This window comes from Gymnodraco acuticeps, unplaced genomic scaffold (assembly GCF_902827175.1).
Source record: "Gymnodraco acuticeps unplaced genomic scaffold, fGymAcu1.1, whole genome shotgun sequence".
NCBI classification, from domain to species: Eukaryota; Metazoa; Chordata; class Actinopteri; order Perciformes; family Bathydraconidae; genus Gymnodraco; species Gymnodraco acuticeps.
Genome location: NW_022989894.1, coordinates 3348566 through 3369152, shown reverse-complemented (window position 1 = coordinate 3369152; position 20587 = coordinate 3348566). Strand labels below are relative to the sequence as shown.

The window sequence follows — 20587 nt, the reverse complement described above, 5'->3', positions numbered from 1 at the left end:
TCTATTTAGAAAAAGTTCAGAGGACCTTTTTTAAACTCTATGCCTTTCTTCAATTGTTGGACCTTTCTGAATGTAAGAAGTGTCCTATAAAACAAGCATTATAATGATATTAAAAAAAATCTGAGTACATGCCAAGCATTATCAAACTTGTTCATACATGTATGGCAATGTAAGACTAGCTCATTGCTCTGACACATATAACCTTTTAAACAAAATGTATTCCCCCCCCCTTTATACTCTACTCTCCTAAGATTTCTCCTTGTCTTATCTGTTGTACATACATTAGCTTGACTTCAGAAACATGTACTGTACCAGTAAAATTGTTTCGGACAAAAATGGATACTTGGATGAATACTAAGATGTCCCTAGTAACACTTAATGTTTCAAGATGTAAACAAAAACTGTTAAAGCTATTGAACCTTGTTATTAGTCCATTCTGCACTCCGTCATTGGAAATTCCAATGACCAGGTCAGCCAGTGATCTGGTTTGGCACTCGTGCTATTTGTGTCATCAAGCCGGCTTCCCATCAGTATTTAATCATCCCTTTGACTGGGCTTCTTATCTCTGGGTGATGTTTGTTAGTGAATGGAACAATATCTGTCAGACAGTCTGTGAAACTGCTTTTTTAGTGGTTTCAATCTTCAGTGGACGGACAGCCAACAATACTATAACACAAAATAACAATATCCTGATAAATCAACATAAGCATATATTGCTTTCTTCGTATGCATGTACGATTTGAGATGCAACAGTAGAGTGCTTAGGGTTATACTTTCCTTTCTTTCTCTTGATTGACAGCTTTAGCTACATCAACAACCCAGTCATGTTCCTCCAGAACTGCATTTCTTCAACCTGTAAACATTTCTGAATGATGAGAGGGGAAAAGTGTAGTCAAAAAGAAGAGCGAGCAGAGAAAGAGGGGGGAGGGGGGTGAACAAGTTGGAGGAGGGGCTTCTTGTAATCATCTCATGACTTCAACAGAAGGGAAGAACTTTTTTTTTCTTGGGTCCATACTGAAACAAAACTCCAATCAAAGTTTCATATAAGACCTCTGCAGGACTTGTTCCACTTGTTAGTATGAATTTAAGGCAACGGTGTGCTCTTGTTTATATTCCTCTTGGAGAGTGCTTGTGTATGTGGAAGCGGTCTCTCCCTCTCATTGTGTGTGCTGCTGCTGGAGGTGGGAGGGCTCAGCTGATGTCATTGAGTGCAGCGGGCTGAGCCTGAAAGAGGCCCTTTGTTGGCAGCTGTAGCAGGAGTAGTCCCTGTGCCTCAGAAACACACTCACACAGGGGACCGGAGCGAGGAATGGCACCGAGCAGACTGCCCTACTGCCCACTCAACTGACACATCTACATCTGGAGCAAGCTTTCGGACCAAACCCATGCTTTTGGAGAGCCGTTTTACCCACCAACAAAGTGGAGCTAACCAAGAGCCCAAAAGCCAAAGAGGGAGAAAAAAAACATGGAGACGCTCAGAAGAGAAAGTTGATAGACTTTGCCGGACAGCGGACTCTGCTTTTTCTGTTTCGGCAAGGAGTGAAGAGAAAAGATGATTAACACTTTCTGAGAGGACTGAAGAAAAGAAAAGCAGTATATTTGAACACCTACTTTCCCTTGGTGCCTTTTTTCAGTTTAACTCTTGCGTTTGAACTTTTCCTTTTGTTGGACACATGTAGAGGCAGAGCGTTCGAGGGACCTCTGATTTGAACAAGCAACAACATTTTCAAGCGGGAAGGGAAAGAAAGCAAATGAAAATGTTGGAGATATGCCTGAAATTGGTGGGGTGTAAATCTAAGAAGGGCCTCTCGTCCTCCTCCAGCTGTTACTTGGAAGGTAAGAAAACGTTGTGCGAGTTGAAAGGGTTGTTCTTTTAGCTCGGACCGTGATTTGAAAGTTTACTTTGGAGAAGTATAAACAAAAGGTAAAGTAGAGATGTCACACAGAAAGAAGAGGCTCAACAATGATTTCTGCACAGTGGAAACAGAAGAATGGGGAGGGGAAAGCAGAGAGTGAGCACAGGGGAGGGTGAGGGAGGCCAGACACACTGGCTAGCTGAAGAGGAAAGAAGTGGAAAAAGAGACGGAGAAGAGAATACAAGGAAATCTGACTCCTGCTCATGTCCCACTTAACTCTTGTTTATGAGGAGAGGGGATCTAATCTCAATCTGCGCTTTCCTTTTCAGTTCTCCATGTTCCACTACTTGGATCTTTAGTCTTTAGATAAAGTAGATCTATATACTCCACACACTCTTTGTAGTACGCACACTAGCAATTTCTCATTTTCCATTACTTCTAATTACACAGTGCTGGTCACAGTTAAAGTGGGTAATTGATTCGCCCGTGATGTATAAAGGGGACACAAGGGGAGTTTGAAGAAATCCAGGAACATCCAGTCTGTTCATGATCAACATAGTAATTGATTGGCAAAGGAAGACTCTGTGAAGACTTGTGTGCCAAAGATTGCGCAACCACATGATTTAATGGAGTTAATAGTCCTGGTACGCTCCCCACTGAAGTGGATGACAGTGATAAAGAGCCTCTTATTTCCAGACCTTATGGTACAAGGCACTGCAAATCTCATGCTAAGATGTTCCACCCCAAACTAAAACCTTTCTGATCTAAACTCCTCCATCAGAGCTGAAGGCCTCATTTTTATTTATATCAACGTTAGCCATTTGATGTGATCAGAATGGCGTACAAGCAGGGTAATGCAACTTTTTACGACACTTTTGTTGTTATGCTAAATTATGAAAATGGTGGTTGTAAAGTTTAGTTGGCTCCATTTGGCTCTGGTCTGTTCATCTGTTTACAAATGTCCCTTAATGGATAGAGCCATATCAAATGTAACGTGAATTTGTTTCCCTTGTCTCGAAACTCCCTTCTCCACATCCTAGCACTCGGGTGATGCAAGAGAAGATGTAGATGTTCCTCTCTCATCCCTCCGAAATATGTGAGTTAGGTCTAGAAATGACATAATGGAAAGGGATCACACTGCTATATACATTCATGGTTTTAGACCCAGACTGTCGGTTTCTTTTCTACCTGGTATTTAGTTATATTTCCCTTTTTTTTAAATCCAAGGTGTAAATCAGTTTATTTAGGATGACTGGAATCAAAGCTACCAGGGCTCTTTTGGTCTCTGGCACCAAATGAAGCCAGAAATCATTTTTGTTTTTGTTTCTTTTTAAAAGCTGTAGTGGTTTTGAGAAATGTCTGTCTTGCATCAGTGTTTGGGTGAATTCCTATTGCTTATCGCGGTGCCGTCATAGATATGAAGTTCCAAACGTATTTAATCATTATGTTAGTTTCTTCCCAGTAATTCATGTAGGACATGCTGCAATATTCCCCACTGCAGGACTCTGGAGGACTTTGAGTCTGATTTAAAAAGCATACCTCAACCCTGGTTTTTCTTTTTCATATGTCTTCCATTTTCCTCTCTCTTTGTTGTCATGACCCATGTGTCAGTGTGCCGTCACCCTCTCACAAAGAGCTGTGGTATTTGTGGCCCGTAAAGTGGACATGTGTGGCATGGGCTGCTCCGATGCGCTGCCCACACACTTTATGACCAGGCCAAACTCTGGACATGTGGTATGTCTTGCTGGCCCTGGTCTGCATCTTGAAAAGTGGAGCTCTTTTTCTCTTATGCTTGATCTCTGGCCTCAGCTTAAGCCTATATTCAAGAAAACATGGCAGTATTTTTCACTTTCATCATATTGTTGTTGTCTGCCTGTCATTCTCCTATGTATAACCAAGAGATGCACTCAGGGGCGGCGGGTACTGTAGGCTAGGGAAGGCTAAGCCTTCCATAATATTTGTGTCACTGCATCCTGGTAAAATATAATGTATAATGTGTGTGTCTTTGACATTAGCGCTGCTATGCAGCCACCTGTGCCCTGTACTACGAAGCCAGTTCAACAGACCCTGGATATGCTTGAGTTATCTTAACTAACCCTAACAAACGAGCGGTCCTACGACGCTGGTTATCAACTCGGTAAATCAAGCCAGGGTTTCTCTCTCCAGCTAAGAGCGCGTTCATGTGAAAGGGGCGGGGTTAGCTATATTTGACCAATCACAAACAGGGACAAGTGTACTGACAGCGCAGCGTCATACTTCATTAATGAAAAGTAAACTAATATTAGACAAATATGAACTTTAAACATCCATGACTTAAACATATAATCCAGGATACAAGCCACCTGCAAGGTGAATACAGAACAACTGGTTAAAAAATAACTACAGTGTTTGAAAGCGTATAGTTTTATGATATCACATCTAAGACACGAGGGGATCTGACTTTAAATTACATTTGAGTGTTTCGTCAACTTAATGTGTTGCTTCAAATAATACTTCTGCATACAGCAGGGCTATTCAATTACACATTCAGTTGGGCCAGATTTTATAACTACAAAATTCAGCTGGGCCAGACATTCAGCGGCCTGTAAAAAGCAGGTAATGACACATTTTAAACCAACACATATTACTGCGATGAAAAACATGCCATTTTTATTCATTGTTCATCTAACAAAGGTACGTCAAAAAGTGCATACAAACACAACAAATTAGCATTAATTAAACAGAATCTGAAAAAAATGCACAGTTGTTGCATTACATTAGTTTGCTTCAGAAGTCAAATATTCAGGTTTTTTTTTAACCAGGCACATCACAAAGTGCATTTAACTGAATACAATAATAGCAGTCTTAATAAATGTCCTCACATACAAAATAAAATTGGATACATATGACACACGCACATCAAAAAGTGCATTAACAAACAGTTAAAGAGCTCCAATGTAACACAAAGTGGTAGTACTGTAGCAATACTATTTTTTCACTTTTCAAGTAATAACAAAAAAATCATGCGTTTTGGTCACATTTGACCAGACACATTACAAAGTGCATTTAAATGAATACAAAAAGAACTGTCAAACCCTTCAGTGCACAAACCCATAACAAGGGATAAGGGTAACTAACCTGAATGAATACTACACTACACGTCTACTATAGTAAACTAGGTGCTTACTATCACCTCATGTGTGATTTGTCATCGCTGACTTTCTCAATGGGAGAAGTGACATTTTTAGTTTTGAACAAGAGCAGTGATTTTTGGCTCATAGGATGTCAATGCAATCCTAAGACATTGGTGAATAGTGCTGTCAGTCAGGGAGCAGCGAGTGCTACTTTTTATTGAGTTAATGTGTGAAAAGCTTGATTCACATTTTTATGTTGATCCAAACATACTGAGCACACAGATCGCTACTTTCTGAACGTTAGGGATCTGCTGTTTTTTGACATCACTCCAAAACTTCGCTGGCCCGTCAGTGCGCTGCTCTTGTGCCATGGTTACGGATGACTGTATGTCAATAAGTTCCAGTGTACATTTCCCCTCGTCGATGCAGGGGACCACTTCCTTTGCTCTGGTTGATACGTCCCCCTCTATTGCAACAGTGAAGGGGTCTCTGACAAAGCCCATCACCTCTGTGGGCAGAGCAAGTCCATCCAATCGACCGGCAAAGTTATCTTTCAACCTCGCAATGAAATATGTCATCACATCCGTGATTTGTGCCGGGGATGTGATGTGTTTGGGGAGCGTCGGAAAATGCAGCATCCGACCCGTACTCAAGTCGGTCGCGAAAAGGTACAGCTTGACTTGGAATGCGCGCATCTGCTCCACAAGATCAATGACCGTTTTGTCTCTGTTTACACTTCAGAGTTGAGAGAGACATGTTTTAGAGTTGCCATCATCACCGTTACTAGCAGCACCACGAGATGCACTTTCAAAAAACGTGCTGCGTTGTGGTTTAGTGGTTTCTATGCAACGCGGAGTGTTGCGTTCATGGTCTGCACTAGTGTAGGAATTTGGCTACGGGAGGCTGGGCCACTCGGGAGTTGGTTCTGGGCCGCATCTGGCCCGCGGGCCGCCATTTGAATAGGCCTGCCATACAGTATGTGACAATGTAAGTGTTGCACGGCCAGATACGGCTCGAGAAGCTGACTCAGATAAGGAAATATTGTGATATTATATGATCGATGATCTGATTGATTATGTGATATCAGTGTGATATGAATGATAAGTGTGACACGTCGGCGTCTTCTCTGCATACGGCAGTTTAAACTGTATTTCCTTTATCCTGTAATATGACTTGGTAGATTTAAACTCCGCACACTGAGCTCTGATTGGTCAGCAGGCGGTGCTTTCACTGAGTTGATCTCTTTTCTATAGATGCCGGAGGCGGGCAGCGTCAGGTAAAAAAAAAGTGATTTAGCCTTCCCAAACCTGAGCCTCACGCGCCGCCTATGGATGCACTCGAATGAAAATCTCCTTTGGATGCTACTTTCTTGCCATATATTGAAAAATGAAGAGTTTGGACCCATTTGCTTTCTACAATTCCCAACAAACAAACAAACTATCAATGCAAATGTGCTGTCTACTGTCTCAGATTGGTTTGTAATAGTATTATGATTTAAAGGTGGGGTATGTAAGTTTGAGAAACCGGTTCGAGATACACTTTTTGTTATATTCCATGGAATGCTCTTAACATCCCGATAGCAATGAATATCTGAAGTGCTTTGACAATAAATCCATAAAAAAATGTCATCTGTGGAAGCCGTGGTACTGTAAAAAGCACGACCAATCCGTTTAGCGATTGCCGCCCTGTCTGTCAGCCTTCCATCTCGTGCACGCACAAATGTATCTCGTGCGCTCATTGGGCGTGCATTGCAGCAGTACTTCAATGACTCGCCAGCAACAGGCGGCCACTTTCACCAGTCTGCTGACGTCATGTGCGCGTTCATGTGTGTTGGAGGAGGTGCTCTGTAAGGAAGTCTGAAGGAAGGGGCGGATTCTTTTCGGCTGTGTACTTTCAAATTTTAGTGCACTCGAGCCGGTTTCTGAAACTTACCTACCCCACCTTTAAACTGTGAATGTGAATGTTACTGCTTGATATGATCATGTGTTATATCTTTTGGCTTTAATCATTACATTACATGTCACTTGTTAGACGCTTTTATCCAAAGCGACTTACATACTCAATACTGTGGGCAATCCCCACAGGAGCAATTTGGGGTGAAGTGTCTCAGGGACACAACAACATGCTGACTGCAGTAGGGTTTGAACCTGTGCCCCCTGATCCCAACACCAAGGCTCTATCCACTGCACACACGCCAATAATCTAATACTTTATGACGACTAACATATTATACTGTAGAAAGGTGACTGCTTCCCTACTAATGGTCTTTTTGTGTTTCTGTATCTGCAGAATTTCATGTGCTGCTACAGTCTGTCTTTATTTAAAGACATATCTGTATCAACCTGGATTGGTTGCTCCAGCATTCAACAGGTTTTGTCTTTATAGGATTGGAATCTACTTTGATATACTGTAGGAGTCTGAGCAAGGCCCTATGCTCCAGATGAAACCAAATCTGGTGTTTTCTCACAGGCTAAATGGCATGTGACCTCAAAGAATGACCACATTTGGCATTGATTGTCTCACTGTGCTCAAAGGCTATGAAAGGTTTGTTATCAGCCCAACACACTGAGGCCTACAACTTGTCAACAATGTCATGTGACGGGCTGTTCCCATTCCTTAGGGCCGCTGCACTAAGTCTTGCATGCTGCAAATTCTTCTTCATTTGGCCTACTTCTTCAAACTTTGTCATATCTTCTCTAACCTTGACTCTTAAGCTGATGTTATGAATCAAAACTAAACGGCATTCAGTTTTGATTAACATATCTGGAATAAACTTGCATTCTGTTCAAACCTCAGCTGACTTGTTGACAGAGCCTTTTCTTATCAAGCTCCACATTTGTGGAATCAGCTTCCAGTCTGTGTTCGGGCGGCAGACACCCTATCCGTTTTTAAGAGTGCGCTTAAGACCTTCCTTTTTGATAAAGCTTATAGTTAGGGCTGATTAGATTCAGCCCCTAGTTTTGCTGATATAGGCTTAGTTTGTCGGGGGACATCTTACTTCTTCCTTCTCTCTGTCTATACCTGTGTACTCTCATGTTCCGATTAACCCAGCTTCCCCAAATGTCTTTCTTTTTGGTGTCTATATACGCCGGGATCCGGAGTCATGGATGATCCTGCGCTCCTCTGTCCTGGATCGCGAGCCCTGGATCTTGAGTCGTGGCTGTGGTCCTGGATCATAGGTCCTGGATGGATATCCTCGTGGATTCATCTTCCTATTATACACACATGCATTTCCAAACATTTGGACTACCTATGTTGCAAATGTATTATCTTTTCAATTTACACACGGCATCTATTGCACGTCTGTCCGTCCTGGGAGAGGGATCCCTCCTCTGTTGCTCTCCCTGAGGTTTCTCCCATGTTCCCCTTTAAACTGTGGGTTTTCTTCGGAAGTTTTTCCTTGTACGATGTGAGGGTCTAAGGACAGAGGGTGTCGTATTGTCATACTGATATTCTGTACAAACTGTGAAGTCCATTGAGACAAATGTAACATTTGTGATATTGGGCTATATAAATAAACATTGATTGATTGATTGACTTGTTGGGGAAAGCTTCTCAAATAAGCATGCCTCCATTGTCCCGAATATACATCGATAGTTGCTTGCAGCTCTGTAGCATCTAGAGAGGGTGCACACTCTTTGACTCATGCTCAAAGATCCTTCTCATATTTCCTAACAAATCCAGCTCTGCCTTGATCACTGCATGCACATTGTCCTTTCGCCCAAGTCATAATAACTGCATGACCATTGTGGATAAATCAGTTGTGGTAAAGTACAGAGGTCATGGCTGTTTTTGTCTGTTTTTCCACGTTGGTCTCCTTCAGACCAGACAGTCCTTGGCACTCCTTCTACAGGCATAATGTTTGAAAACGATACATTAGATGATCTCACTCCTTAATCTTTTGCAGAAACAAACTGTAGATGTGTGGAATCTTTCCTCAACTCACATTCACTTGTGCAATAAATGTGGTGAGCAAGTCGCAATATGCTTCATTATGCAACAGGGAGACTTGGTTTTGCTCCAGCACTTTCCATCATGTGATGAAAAGCAAGTATCTCCAAAATATGATATTTTCAGAAAAACAGCCTCGACTGCGGCTTAATCTGTTGAATCCAGTAGCTTTTTCAGAGTGTTTTGTGAACCTAAAGGGATTCATAAAAACTTCCAAAAGATAAATGGTTTTCAATTAAGAGAGATGACACAATGGATAACTGTTCCATCATGTTTGTGTGTAGTGTTTGCACGTGGGAAAGGCTTAAAGTTGGCCACAATTGTTCCTGCCTGCGGTACTAGTGGTATGATATGATGCCGTCATTTAAACTTGACAGCTGGTTTTATCGGACTGACCTCTCTGTGGGATTGAGAAAAAGCCTTTGCAACTTTAAATCTTTGTCAATCAACTTGCCTGGGAAATTCTGAAAATAACAGGGACGGACATTTTAGCAGTAGTTTCTTAAGATGAAATGAGGTTTAAAAAAATAACACCCACAAGTGTTTATGTTAACAGCCGGTCAATGTTTTGAAAGGCCAGTAGGCATTATAATCTGATATGTTTTCAGTGGGCTCCTTTTGCATTATTTATATAGCCTTGAGGAAAAGCCATTGACTTGCAACGTTGTTCTTCAGGATTACCAGCATCCTGGAGCCTGACTTTGCTCTCAGACTATTGTTTTATTTTTGAAGATTTGTCAGTGTTGGGGCAGTGTTTAAGAAGGTACTTTTTATATTGATATGTAAATCGATTCCAACTGCAAATATGTTGTAATTTTATTTGTGGTTTATTGCATGAAGGAAAATGATTTATATAGGATCGTGTTTTTTGGTGTAGGTAGTTTTACAGTTGTAGAAGGGCTTATTTTCTATGTGAAAGAAACATTACAAGTCAGAATTTGTTTCCCAGTGTTACCAAATCCACAGAAAATACAAAACAACGAATTTAATATAGAGGCCCGAATTTATTTAATGCAATGTTTAGCTAGCAACTTTTTTTCCCAGTCTTATTGTAACTAACTAACTAACTAACGTTTAGTTCCAGTGACTTTCATCACTTTGCTTTTCTTATAAATTGATTTGAGAATTTTCCCTCCTCACATAATCCTCATTGCAAAATGTTCCCTAGAAGGTGAAAACATGGTGCAGCTGTAGTCTGTTGTCTCTGCTGGAAGGATGTGGGTGTTTCTGATCTGGGGGATGAAATGTAAGATGGCTCTAAAACATGTGTGACAACAGCTGAGGAAGCCACACAATGGAGCTCACGCTCAGGCCAAACTGCACTTTAAAGTTCTCTCCTCACTGCACTCCTGTTCTCTCTCTCTTCCTCCTAAAACATTTTCCTTCTTTCCTCATTCTTTCCATTTTCCACATTTTGCAATTTAGCTTTCCTGCTCTAAAATGGCTATAATTCCAGCTGTGTCTGTAATTAACATAACTATGAGTTAAAGGGCTTTGAACCTGGCATCATTACCTGTGAGTGCAAGCACATCTAGTTTCCAGTTACACTGAAGATTCATGCTGAGACACATTCTCACGGTCTGATGTTCGCTAGTTGTCTAGGTATTCAGGAAAATGAAAACTAGGCAGGGATAATCCAGGAAATGAAACGTTACAAAGACAGCGAGTCACGTGACCAGGGTTATTACTCTAATCCCTCTCTGGGATCACAGCTGATGACCTGCTTGTTGGAGCAAGGCCCAATTTTGGGAATGTAGAAGAATTGTAATGACACGTGGAGAGGCAACAGTTGCTGCTGAATCATCTCCAATGTGTGTATCTGTATGGGAAAACTGCCTCACAATGTCGCTGCGTACCAAACACACGCCTACAGTTCTCCCTCAGCCATGCATTGTCTCATGTTTTCCCACATTGACGGCATGTGTTCTCTTTCTGTTTTTTCAGAAGCTCTCCAGAGACCGGACTTTGAGAGTCAGGGTCTGACAGAAGCCGCCCGCTGGAACTCCAAAGAGAACCTGTTGGCCGGCCCCAGCGAGAATGACCCCAACCTGTTTGTCGCGCTCTATGATTTTGTGGCCAGTGGCGACAACACACTCAGCATTACTAAAGGTAAGTAAAAGGGATAAATAAGGCCATTTATTCTCATAAGTTGATTTGTAATCAACAAGGAATTAGTCAGCTAATTTTCAGATAGGCTTTTGTAGGTAAATCAATGATGTTTCATCTTGTTTTTGACTGCTGTCACTACTAGAAGTGATTCAAAGTGGCGAAAGAAAGTCCCAACAAGGTTATTCATCTTATTTGGGATCTGCTTATTTACTTCCTGTCTCCTTCCCCCCTGTCTGACTCTCACTTCCTGACAATGGTCTCGAACACATAGTTTTTTTGTGTTGGTCTGAACCGTCTGTAAAACAATACCACACATGGATCACACAGACAAACACAGGAAGGAAGGAGAGAACATATGCACCGGAATAAACAAGAACATATCCTGTACAACATTACTTTCCATAATATGAGCCAATTCATCAAAAACAAAGCTTCTCTTGTCACTTTGCTTCTATTTGGCCAGAGTGAAGTTTGGCCACTTGTACTATATTTCTGTTTTACCTAAAGTAAAGAAGTGCATTTATTTTGTCTAAATTACAAGTTAAGAAAATAAAAGCAGCTGCCAGAGCTTTGATTTAGGGAAGAGATGGCAAGTGTAAACACATCCTTTTCTCAAGTAGAAGTACAGATACTCATGTTTAAAAATACTCTTATTCTTTTATTCTCAAGTAAAAGTAAAGAAGTATCGGCTTCGAAATGTACTTAAATAAAAAGTAGCCATAACTACCATCTGTTTTAAAGAGTAACTGACCTCACTTTTATTTTAATAAAACAATAATGTCATTGTTAGCTAATGAATGTTTCCATGCTGAACAACGGCAAAATGACAAAGTTCTCATTGGTCCCTCTTCTTTAGAGAAGACCAGGAAATGATGGATACACGGATCGTGTTCAAATCAATAGGCACGCAATGACTCTTAGTAATAATGATCACGCCACCAAACACACATTCAAACTAAAGGAACCAGCCTGTTTGGAAAATGTAAGAAGTAGAAAGTTCAGGCATTTGTGTTAAAAATGTAAGAAGTAGAAAGTTCAGGCATTTGTGTTAAAAATATAAGAAGTAAAAGTAAAAAGTCGTCAGAAAAATAAGTAGTAAAGTACTGATACCAGAAAAATGTACTTAAGTACAGTAACGAAGTATTTGTACTCCACTACTTCCCACCTCTGAAGGAATGTGCTCCAACCATTTAAGATATTAATCAAGTAGGCGTTCACACTTTTTCCTTGATATTGAAATGTTATTTTTTCCCATGTAGGAGAGAAGCTGCGTGTGCTGGGCTACAACCACAACGGCGAGTGGTGCGAGGCACAGACCAAGAATGGCCAGGGTTGGGTGCCGTCCAATTACATCACGCCTGTCAACAGCCTGGAGAAGCACAGCTGGTACCATGGACCCGTGTCTCGAAACGCTGCCGAGTACCTGCTCAGCTCGGGCATCAACGGGAGCTTCCTCGTGCGCGAGAGTGAGAGCAGCCCCGGCCAGAGGTCCATCTCGCTGCGCTGCGAGGGCAGAGTCTACCATTACAGGATTAACACTGCGTCTGATGGCAAGGTAGGCAGCAGGACACACCAACACACACTCTGTATATACACACACACACACACACACACACACACACACACACACACACACACACACACACACACACACACACACACACACACCACTTCTGTCTGATTAAAAATAAAGGTTTAATTAAGTGGGCTTTTGGCTGAATGTAACGTGCTCAGAAATGCCTACATTCTTCTTGCTTTTTCATATGCTGTGGTTCTATTGACCAAGTACCATTTTTAGATCCTGTTTGTTTACTGTCTCCCTAAAAAGTACGAGGTTTCACATAATATACTACATGAAATTTAGGCTGCGGAAATATATAGTTGTTCTTATTATCATCACCGACAACTGTGACAGTGCAGATAGTTACCAGCTATTAGCACAAAACTGCCCTTTAAAGTATAATCTTAAAAAATGGACATTAGAAATTATGTCCTTTTTTTAAATGCAATTTGTGGTTCGATAAGCCGTCTACTTGAAAACTACAGAACTAGGTGCACTCTTATATCTATTTATTTATTTATTTATTGCAGGCAATATTCTTATCTCAATATCCAACCGCATTATTTCATATTGTATAGCTTCCTCATATCTCGCCCTACTAGAAATCATAAATGTGATGCCTAAGACTCAGCTTGGCCAAAGAAGGCAGGGAATCTGGAGCATGGAGGGATTCCCCCAAATAGTTATGCCAACAGAGAGGCCCATGCCATGTTGGCCGTGTCACCTCTGCAGCGAGGTGAGCCGGCTCCAGGAACGCTAGCTATGACAAGAATGCCTCTAACCACCACTGTGCTGCTCATAATGGCCAGCAGACGCAGGGCCAGCCAGACGCTGACGCCCATGCTATGACATGCATTAGAGCAGACAGATGCAGCCAAGTATGCACACACTCACACACACACACACACACACACATTCACACACACACACTCACTCACACACTCACACACACACACACACACACAACACACACACACACACACACACACACACACCACACACACACACACACACACACACACACACACGGCTCTCCATCTCATATTGTTTTCCATACTCCCACTGAGCTACAACTCAAGAGTCTGGTATGAAAGACTACTCCGGTAGTTTGAGATGACCTCAACACCCCCCAGGCTGCAGCTTTGTTTCATACTGACTGATTAAAACTGCTCTGGATACTATTATTTTATGTTGGTCAAATTGTTTATTCCCACTTTAATTTAGTACATGGTCAGGGTTTAAGCTAGGAGATCCTCTATCGATATCGAATGTGTTTTACTGCCTTTTAAAAAACGATTCTTCCAAAGGCCTTCAGCTAGCTCGAGAAAAGCCTGTTCACAAGTAACGCAGTACAGATTGTAGAGCAAATCATTTTTAGGGTTATGTAACACTTGGACAATGGACAAGACTGTGTCCACTGAGCCCTGACCAATATCCTCCCCTCCTCCAGATTCCTGAGTAATGCCTTGTGAGTTTTAAAATGTGTTAAGGTCTGTCTTTACGAAATAAATGTTTTAGTGTTGGTCAAGACTTAGAAGATTGCTTCATGCCTTGAGAATGGCACTTAGCCAGTTATTTCTGGCCTTAACAATGCCCCTAATATTGCTCATTGTTTCCAGACATAAGGGGTAATCACTACCCTTTTAATGCAATTTTACACTTAGTCATGTAATGAAAACATTTGGTAACATTGTTTTGCAAAATCAGCTTTGTTGACCTCTCTTTTTGAAATCCTTAGAAATGATAACCACCATTCTTGTACTAATCCAAAACTGTAGCAGATATTTGGTGTATGAATAAGTATTTTCATAGCTAGTGGCTTAAAATCCTGTCCATAACCTAAGCTGAACTGACCTTTCATATGCATCTACTCAAATGTAGAATCTCTTTCTCCTCCAGCTGTACGTCTCGTCTGAGAGCCGCTTCAACACGCTGGCGGAGCTGGTGCACCATCACTCCACGGTGAGCGACGGCCTCATCACCACGCTGCACTATCCGGCGCCCAAACGCAACAAGCCCACCATCTACGGGGTCTCTCCAAACTACGACAAGTGGGAGATGGAGCGCACAGACATTACCATGAAGCACAAGCTGGGAGGGGGCCAATACGGGGAGGTGTACGAGGGGGTTTGGAAGAAGTACAACCTCACCGTGGCTGTGAAGACACTAAAGGTAAAAAAAAAAGACAGCGGGACGAAGAGCAGGATAAGTTTGGATATTTTGAGGAAAGGGTGTAAGTCATAAAGTGGAGTGGAAACATTTTGACACCTACTGTTGTCACTTATTAACACTGTCAGCTATTACATCTGTAATTGTCTGAATAATGCTTCCATCTGGTGTTGCATGGATGCAACTGCAGCCAGCCAATGGTTGGGCTCACTTTGTTTGCCTTAAACTCTGTGCAGGAGGATACAATGGAGGTGGAGGAGTTTCTAAAGGAGGCTGCGGTCATGAAAGAGATCAAACATCCCAACCTGGTACAACTGCTAGGTATGTCCCCTTCTTCAAAATGGAAGATATTTTGACTTGGGATAACTAATAACCAGAGTGGAATAGGTTAAATAGCATATTTATTTCTGTGTACATTTAAGCCAATGCAAGTAAACTACAAACACAAATCCTTGTTTTGATTGGCAGGTGTGTGCACACGGGAGCCCCCCTTCTACATTATCACAGAGTTCATGACCCACGGTAACCTCCTGGACTACCTGAGGGAGTGCAACAGGGAGGAGGTCAATGCAGTGGTGCTGCTCCACATGGCCACGCAGATCTCCTCCGCCATGGAGTACCTGGAGAAAAAAAACTTTATTCACAGGTGGGTGTCATGATCCTCCTCTTTCGAGTCTTGATTTGACTCTATTGTCATTATCAAAGGTTTGTCAGGCAGCCTGGTTATCCTCAGTAGTGTGGTCTCAGTCAGAGCTGCAAGCAAACTAAAGAAAACATCTGCTTTGTCCTTAAATCTCACATTCTCCTCTCCATTTCTGAGCTGCTCTCCTCCCATGTGCTCTCGCAGGACTTGTATCAGATCATGTTGTTACACAGCTCTATCGTTCTGGCACGTTTAACGAGGTTGCTTTATGAGACATGTAATGATTTATGACTTTCCTATTTACCAAACTGCATTTTAATTTTTAAACTTCACAAGACTCAGCTTGAACAGAAACATCGCTAGAAATCCAAAATGTTTTAGTTACTTTGTCTTTATCTTTTACTGTTCTGTTTTTAGAAAGTCAGGATTGCATCATGGCCTCCTGTTCGTCACTCATTCCTCTCTTTACTGTCTCCTGCAGGGACCTGGCTGCCCGTAACTGTCTGGTCGGGGAGAACCACCTGGTGAAGGTTGCAGACTTCGGCCTGAGCAGGCTGATGACCGGGGACACCTACACCGCCCATGCTGGGGCCAAGTTCCCCATCAAGTGGACCGCTCCAGAGAGTCTGGCATACAACAAGTTCTCTATCAAATCTGATGTCTGGGGTAATTTGATCTCATTACAGCATACAATGTACTCTGATGTTCCTCCTTTAACATCTTTATTTCAGGTTCCTCTTCAACAAGGGTCCATTGTTTTCCACCTTCCCACCATTTACAGTTCAGTGATTTAGCTCTTGACGTGTTTCCGTTGTTAATCGTATGAATAGCACAACTAGCTGTCTTGTGCCTACATCTCCAGCATTCGGTGTGCTGCTGTGGGAGATCGCCACCTACGGCATGTCTCCGTACCCCGGCATCGACCTGTCCCAAGTGTACGAGCTGCTGGAGAAGGATTACCGCATGGACCGACCGGAGGGCTGCCCCGAGAAGGTCTACGAGCTCATGAGGGACTGTGAGTAGCAACATCATCTATACTGAATATGATTGAAGTCACTAATCATGAAGGATGTCCTTATTATTTATTCACAACATCTCTCTGGCAGGTTGGAGGTGGAACCCCACAGAGCGGCCATCTTTTGCTGAAACACACCAAGCCTTCGAAACCATGTTCCAGGAGTCCAGCATCTCTGATGGTCAGTACGGCCATCTTTGATATCCCTGTTATTTTCATGCCCTTCAAATTTAATTAAATGGTTTTAATGTCATATGCACATAAGCTAAAGTTTAGAAATGACAATGAAAAGCTTATGTTCCGACCTCCAACAATGCAACATAGTTATGTAAGACAAACACAATAAAACAAATTCAAAAATATTGCAGAAGTCTATGTACACACGTAAATACAATATGATATATACAAGAACAGAATGTAAAATGAAATAATGTACAGCAAGATGAAATTAAACACTGTTTATTACAGTGATAACTATTTAGATAAATACATTGTAAGATAACAAACAGATGACTGGTTATGGCGGCACTTATCAGAGCTCAGGCGTTTAGCAGTCTTATTGCCTGTGGGATAAAAACTGTCCCTGAGGCTGGTGGGTTTTGTTGGTTCTTCCATCATAGTTATTAAGATGTGATAATAGTGTTCAATCTTGTCTGTATTTGTACTTTTAGAGGTGGAAAAGGAGCTGGGAAAGAAAGGGAAGAAGGCGACATGGGGCCCCACCCAGCAGGCACCACAGCTGCCCACCAAAACCAGAACTCTCCGCAAAAACATGGACAACCGGGATGGAGATAGTCCAGGTGAGACGCACTTCCACCCAGTGCCACTGTTACAACCTGCTGTAAAATGGTTATTCATTTTCTCTAGCCCGTTGAATTAATTGTAGTTTAGTATTTCTTCCTTATCACTAATCGTTTTCTGGTTCTTTTGGGCTCTTCCTCAGACCCTTTGGATCCGGATGTAGCTGTGTCTTCACCCATGCTCCCCAGGAAAGAGCGCCCCCTGCTGGACAGTAACCTGAATGAGGACGATCGCTTGATACCCAAAGACAAGGACAAGAGTCGTGGCTTTCTCAGTCTCATAAAGAAAAAGAAAAAGAATGCGCCCGCTCCGCCCAAACGCAGCTCGTCCTTCAGAGAGATGGACATCCACCCCGAGAGAAGGGGCATGACTCCAGATCTCCGAGACAGCGACAACTTCAACAACGGTAACTCGTTGACCATTAATGACATCACACATGGCCTCGACTCCGCAAAGTTCCTGGGTCCTAACAATAACGGGGCAGGGGGCATCACCAACGGGGCCCCCACTTACCCGGGGCCTTTGTTCCCACGCAAGAAGGGAGCTCCTGCAGTGCCTGGCCCTGGAGGGAAAGCAGCCACAACCCCACCCAGCGAGGAGGAGCCCATGTCCAACACCAAGCGCTTCCTCTGGTCCTCCAGCATGCCCAGCGGCTCTGACGGCACCGAGTGGAAGTCCGTCACGCTGCCCCGGGACCTCGGCCAGCGACACTTCGACTCGGGCACCTTCGGGGGGAAACCAGCCCTGCCACGCAAGAGAACCAGTGAGCAAAAAGGGGAGAACGCCCCTCGAAAAGGGACCCTGACTCCCCCGCCACGTCTGAACATCCTTTCAGACGTTTCCTCTTCCTTCTTATGCAAAGACACTGATCCCAGTCCTGGTTCCAGTCCCCAGGCCCTAACGCCAAAGGTGGTCCGGAGACTGGGGTTGCCCGGACTGGAGAACTCCAAGACGAGCGCGCTCCACGCCGAGCTCCTCAAGCCCAACGTGTTCCCCGCTCTGGGGGCCGCTGGAGACGAGTGCAGGGCCCGCAGGAACAAGCACTCCGGGGAATCTGTCAGGGAACGAGGAAAGATACAGAAACCCAAGCCAGCCCCACCTCCACCACCCACCAATGCCAAATCGGGCAAGATTTCCCGCAGCCCCACTTCAGAACTCCCCTCCCCCTCAGACATCAAAGCTAAGGGCCTCCCCTCTCCCTCAGAGCCCCACCACACAACCACTGCCAGTGACTCTGCCCGCTCCCCCCTCAGCGAAGGCTCCAAGAAGCTGTCCCTGGGCTCCACCTCCAAACCTCAACCGTTAAAGACCTCCGCTTCCTCCTCTTCAGTGACCACCTCCCTCTCCAGCCAGAGCCTGGGAGGCTTCTCTTCCTCCCTCACCTGCCCCGGCGACCTGTGCTCGCCCACCGCCTTCATCCCCCTAGTGAACACCCGGCGCTCCCTCCGCAAGACGGCCCCCCGCCAGGCAACCGAGCGCACCCCCAACTCGGCCGTGACGCGGGACATGGTGCTGGAAGGCACCGAGCGGCTGCGCACGGCCATCTGCCGAAACTCTGAGCAGACGGGCAGCCACAGCGCCGTGCTGGAGGCCGGCAAGAACCTGTCCAAGTACTGCGTGAGCTTCGTGGACTCCATACAGCAGATGAGGAACAAGTTCGCTTTCCGCGAGGCTATCAACAAGCTGGAGAACAGCCTGCGGGAGCTGCAGATCTGCCCCACCGCCACAGGGGGCGCCAACGCACAGCAGGACTTCAGCAAGCTGCTGTCGTCCGTCAAAGAGATCAGTGACATTGTTCAGAGGTAGCGCCATAAAGCTACCAAGATGTAAAACTGTTTCCTACACTACTCTTTTTTTCTGAGCAGTCCATGCTGAGCTGTCGGAGGGTAAAGCCTGCGTGAGAGCGGAGTGTCACTACAGTTCACTCCGAAACACTTAAGCCTGTTGTTACTGTGGATGGAATCAAAGGACTCTCTCTGTAGACCGCGTCAGAGTATGCAATATTGAAAAGCCTTAACCATGAATGAACTGTCTTTTGGCCTTTGAGGCGAGGGGCCAATACTTTATCAACATGACTTTTCACCAATCATTTCTGAAATGATCATGTCTTATGTATTCTCGTTGTGTTCTCCCCCCTAATCGATGAAACTAGTAGAAGAAGCCTTTGATATATCACTGTTAAAAGTATGATTCTTCATCGATGCCAATGACAATGAGAAAAACCTTAACCTCATCTTGTTCTAGGATGCCTTCTAACTTTTAAACGACTGATCTCATATTTCTGTTGACACATTGTGAGAATTAGGGAGCATCTGGAATCAGTGTTTATAACCTGATGCCTCTGTCCAACGTGTTGCATTGCTTCATCAGTGACGAACACGTGTCAGTGTTTGTTCTGTGTGAATGCTTTTTGCAGTATTTGCAACCATGTGCCATAAAATAATAATGGGAGCAAGCAATAAGGCAGAATGAGCTTCTGGTTTTCACCTTTTTTGCCTCACTGCACACTTTGGTGACAAGTAGTGCCTTTAACACTATTGGCAGAGCTGTTTAGGACTTGCCACTTTCCAGAGATGTGGCAGAGTGGATAGCTGTGTTGATTAGATATACTTGTGTTATTGCCATACCAAAAACCTTTGTCTCCAGTCGATACTGGAGAGGGACCAGGGTGCACGATCTGCTTCTTTGTGGATCAGACTTTTATGTTGTCCTCAGACTGGACCTTTTTTTACTTTTGTAAATCTAATTCAACTTTCTCTACATGCCAGTCACAAAAGCCATCAGTAGCAGCCCCCCCATGTTTGATCTGTAAAGAGTGATCAGTGTTTCTCACCATTGAAAGGGCTCTTTGGCGGGTTAATGACACGTGGTCCTGATGCTGTTTCAGAGGCCTTTCTACCCCAGCAAGAAATAAATATATCCTGGGGGAAACACTGGACTGAAATGTTGATCAATCTGTCACTTGCTGTCTTAGAAAAGTGATAAGCTGACCATTATAGACTAAAATACTCATGAATATCCACTGTAACATCTTTTGTCAGTAAGTTTTCAGTAACACCCCCATGCCCTGTCTGCGTTAACTGCCTTGACTTCAACATGGTACTGTCAGTGTCGGCTCATCTGTTTTCCTCTCCTTTTCAACCATACCACTACTCTACTTTAATGTCTAAGTCTTCTCACCAATTTTGTAGACACACTTTGCTTTCCTTTGTAAATATGTTTTCTTTTTCTCTCTCTAGCCTTGGTGCAATTTTTGTTGCAATAAAATACAAAGCAGTTGTGCTACTTGAAATACAGAACAGAGTCTGGTGCTTTTTTCTTAATCACATTAGCAGTAATTCATATTCTGTTTTCAAAGCAACAACAAAT

At 43.4% G+C, this 20587-nt stretch overlaps 1 protein-coding gene across 4 annotated transcripts in view; it reads left to right on the top strand.

The window, feature by feature from the left end:
* Positions 1-20521, top strand: part of abl1 (c-abl oncogene 1, non-receptor tyrosine kinase) — a 35640-nt gene extending 15119 nt beyond the window's left edge. Inside the window, exons 1-11 of one of the 4 annotated variants that reach the window (XM_034204147.1) lie at positions 1176-1836; positions 10865-11029; positions 12289-12584; positions 14472-14762; positions 14996-15080; positions 15228-15405; positions 15884-16068; positions 16265-16417; positions 16509-16598; positions 17089-17217; positions 17361-20521. In XM_034204147.1, coding sequence (XP_034060038.1) covers positions 1752-1836; positions 10865-11029; positions 12289-12584; positions 14472-14762; positions 14996-15080; positions 15228-15405; positions 15884-16068; positions 16265-16417; positions 16509-16598; positions 17089-17217; positions 17361-19024 — 3321 coding nt within the window. In that variant the 5' untranslated portion in view covers positions 1176-1751 and the 3' untranslated portion in view covers positions 19025-20521. Of the gene's footprint in view, positions 1-1175; positions 1837-10864; positions 11030-12288; positions 12585-14471; positions 14763-14995; positions 15081-15227; positions 15406-15883; positions 16069-16264; positions 16418-16508; positions 16599-17088; positions 17218-17360 lie in introns of those variants that run through there. The other 3 variants (XM_034204155.1, XM_034204138.1, XM_034204129.1) reach the window with 3 other exon arrangements.
* Positions 20522-20587: the final 66 nt, after the last annotated feature.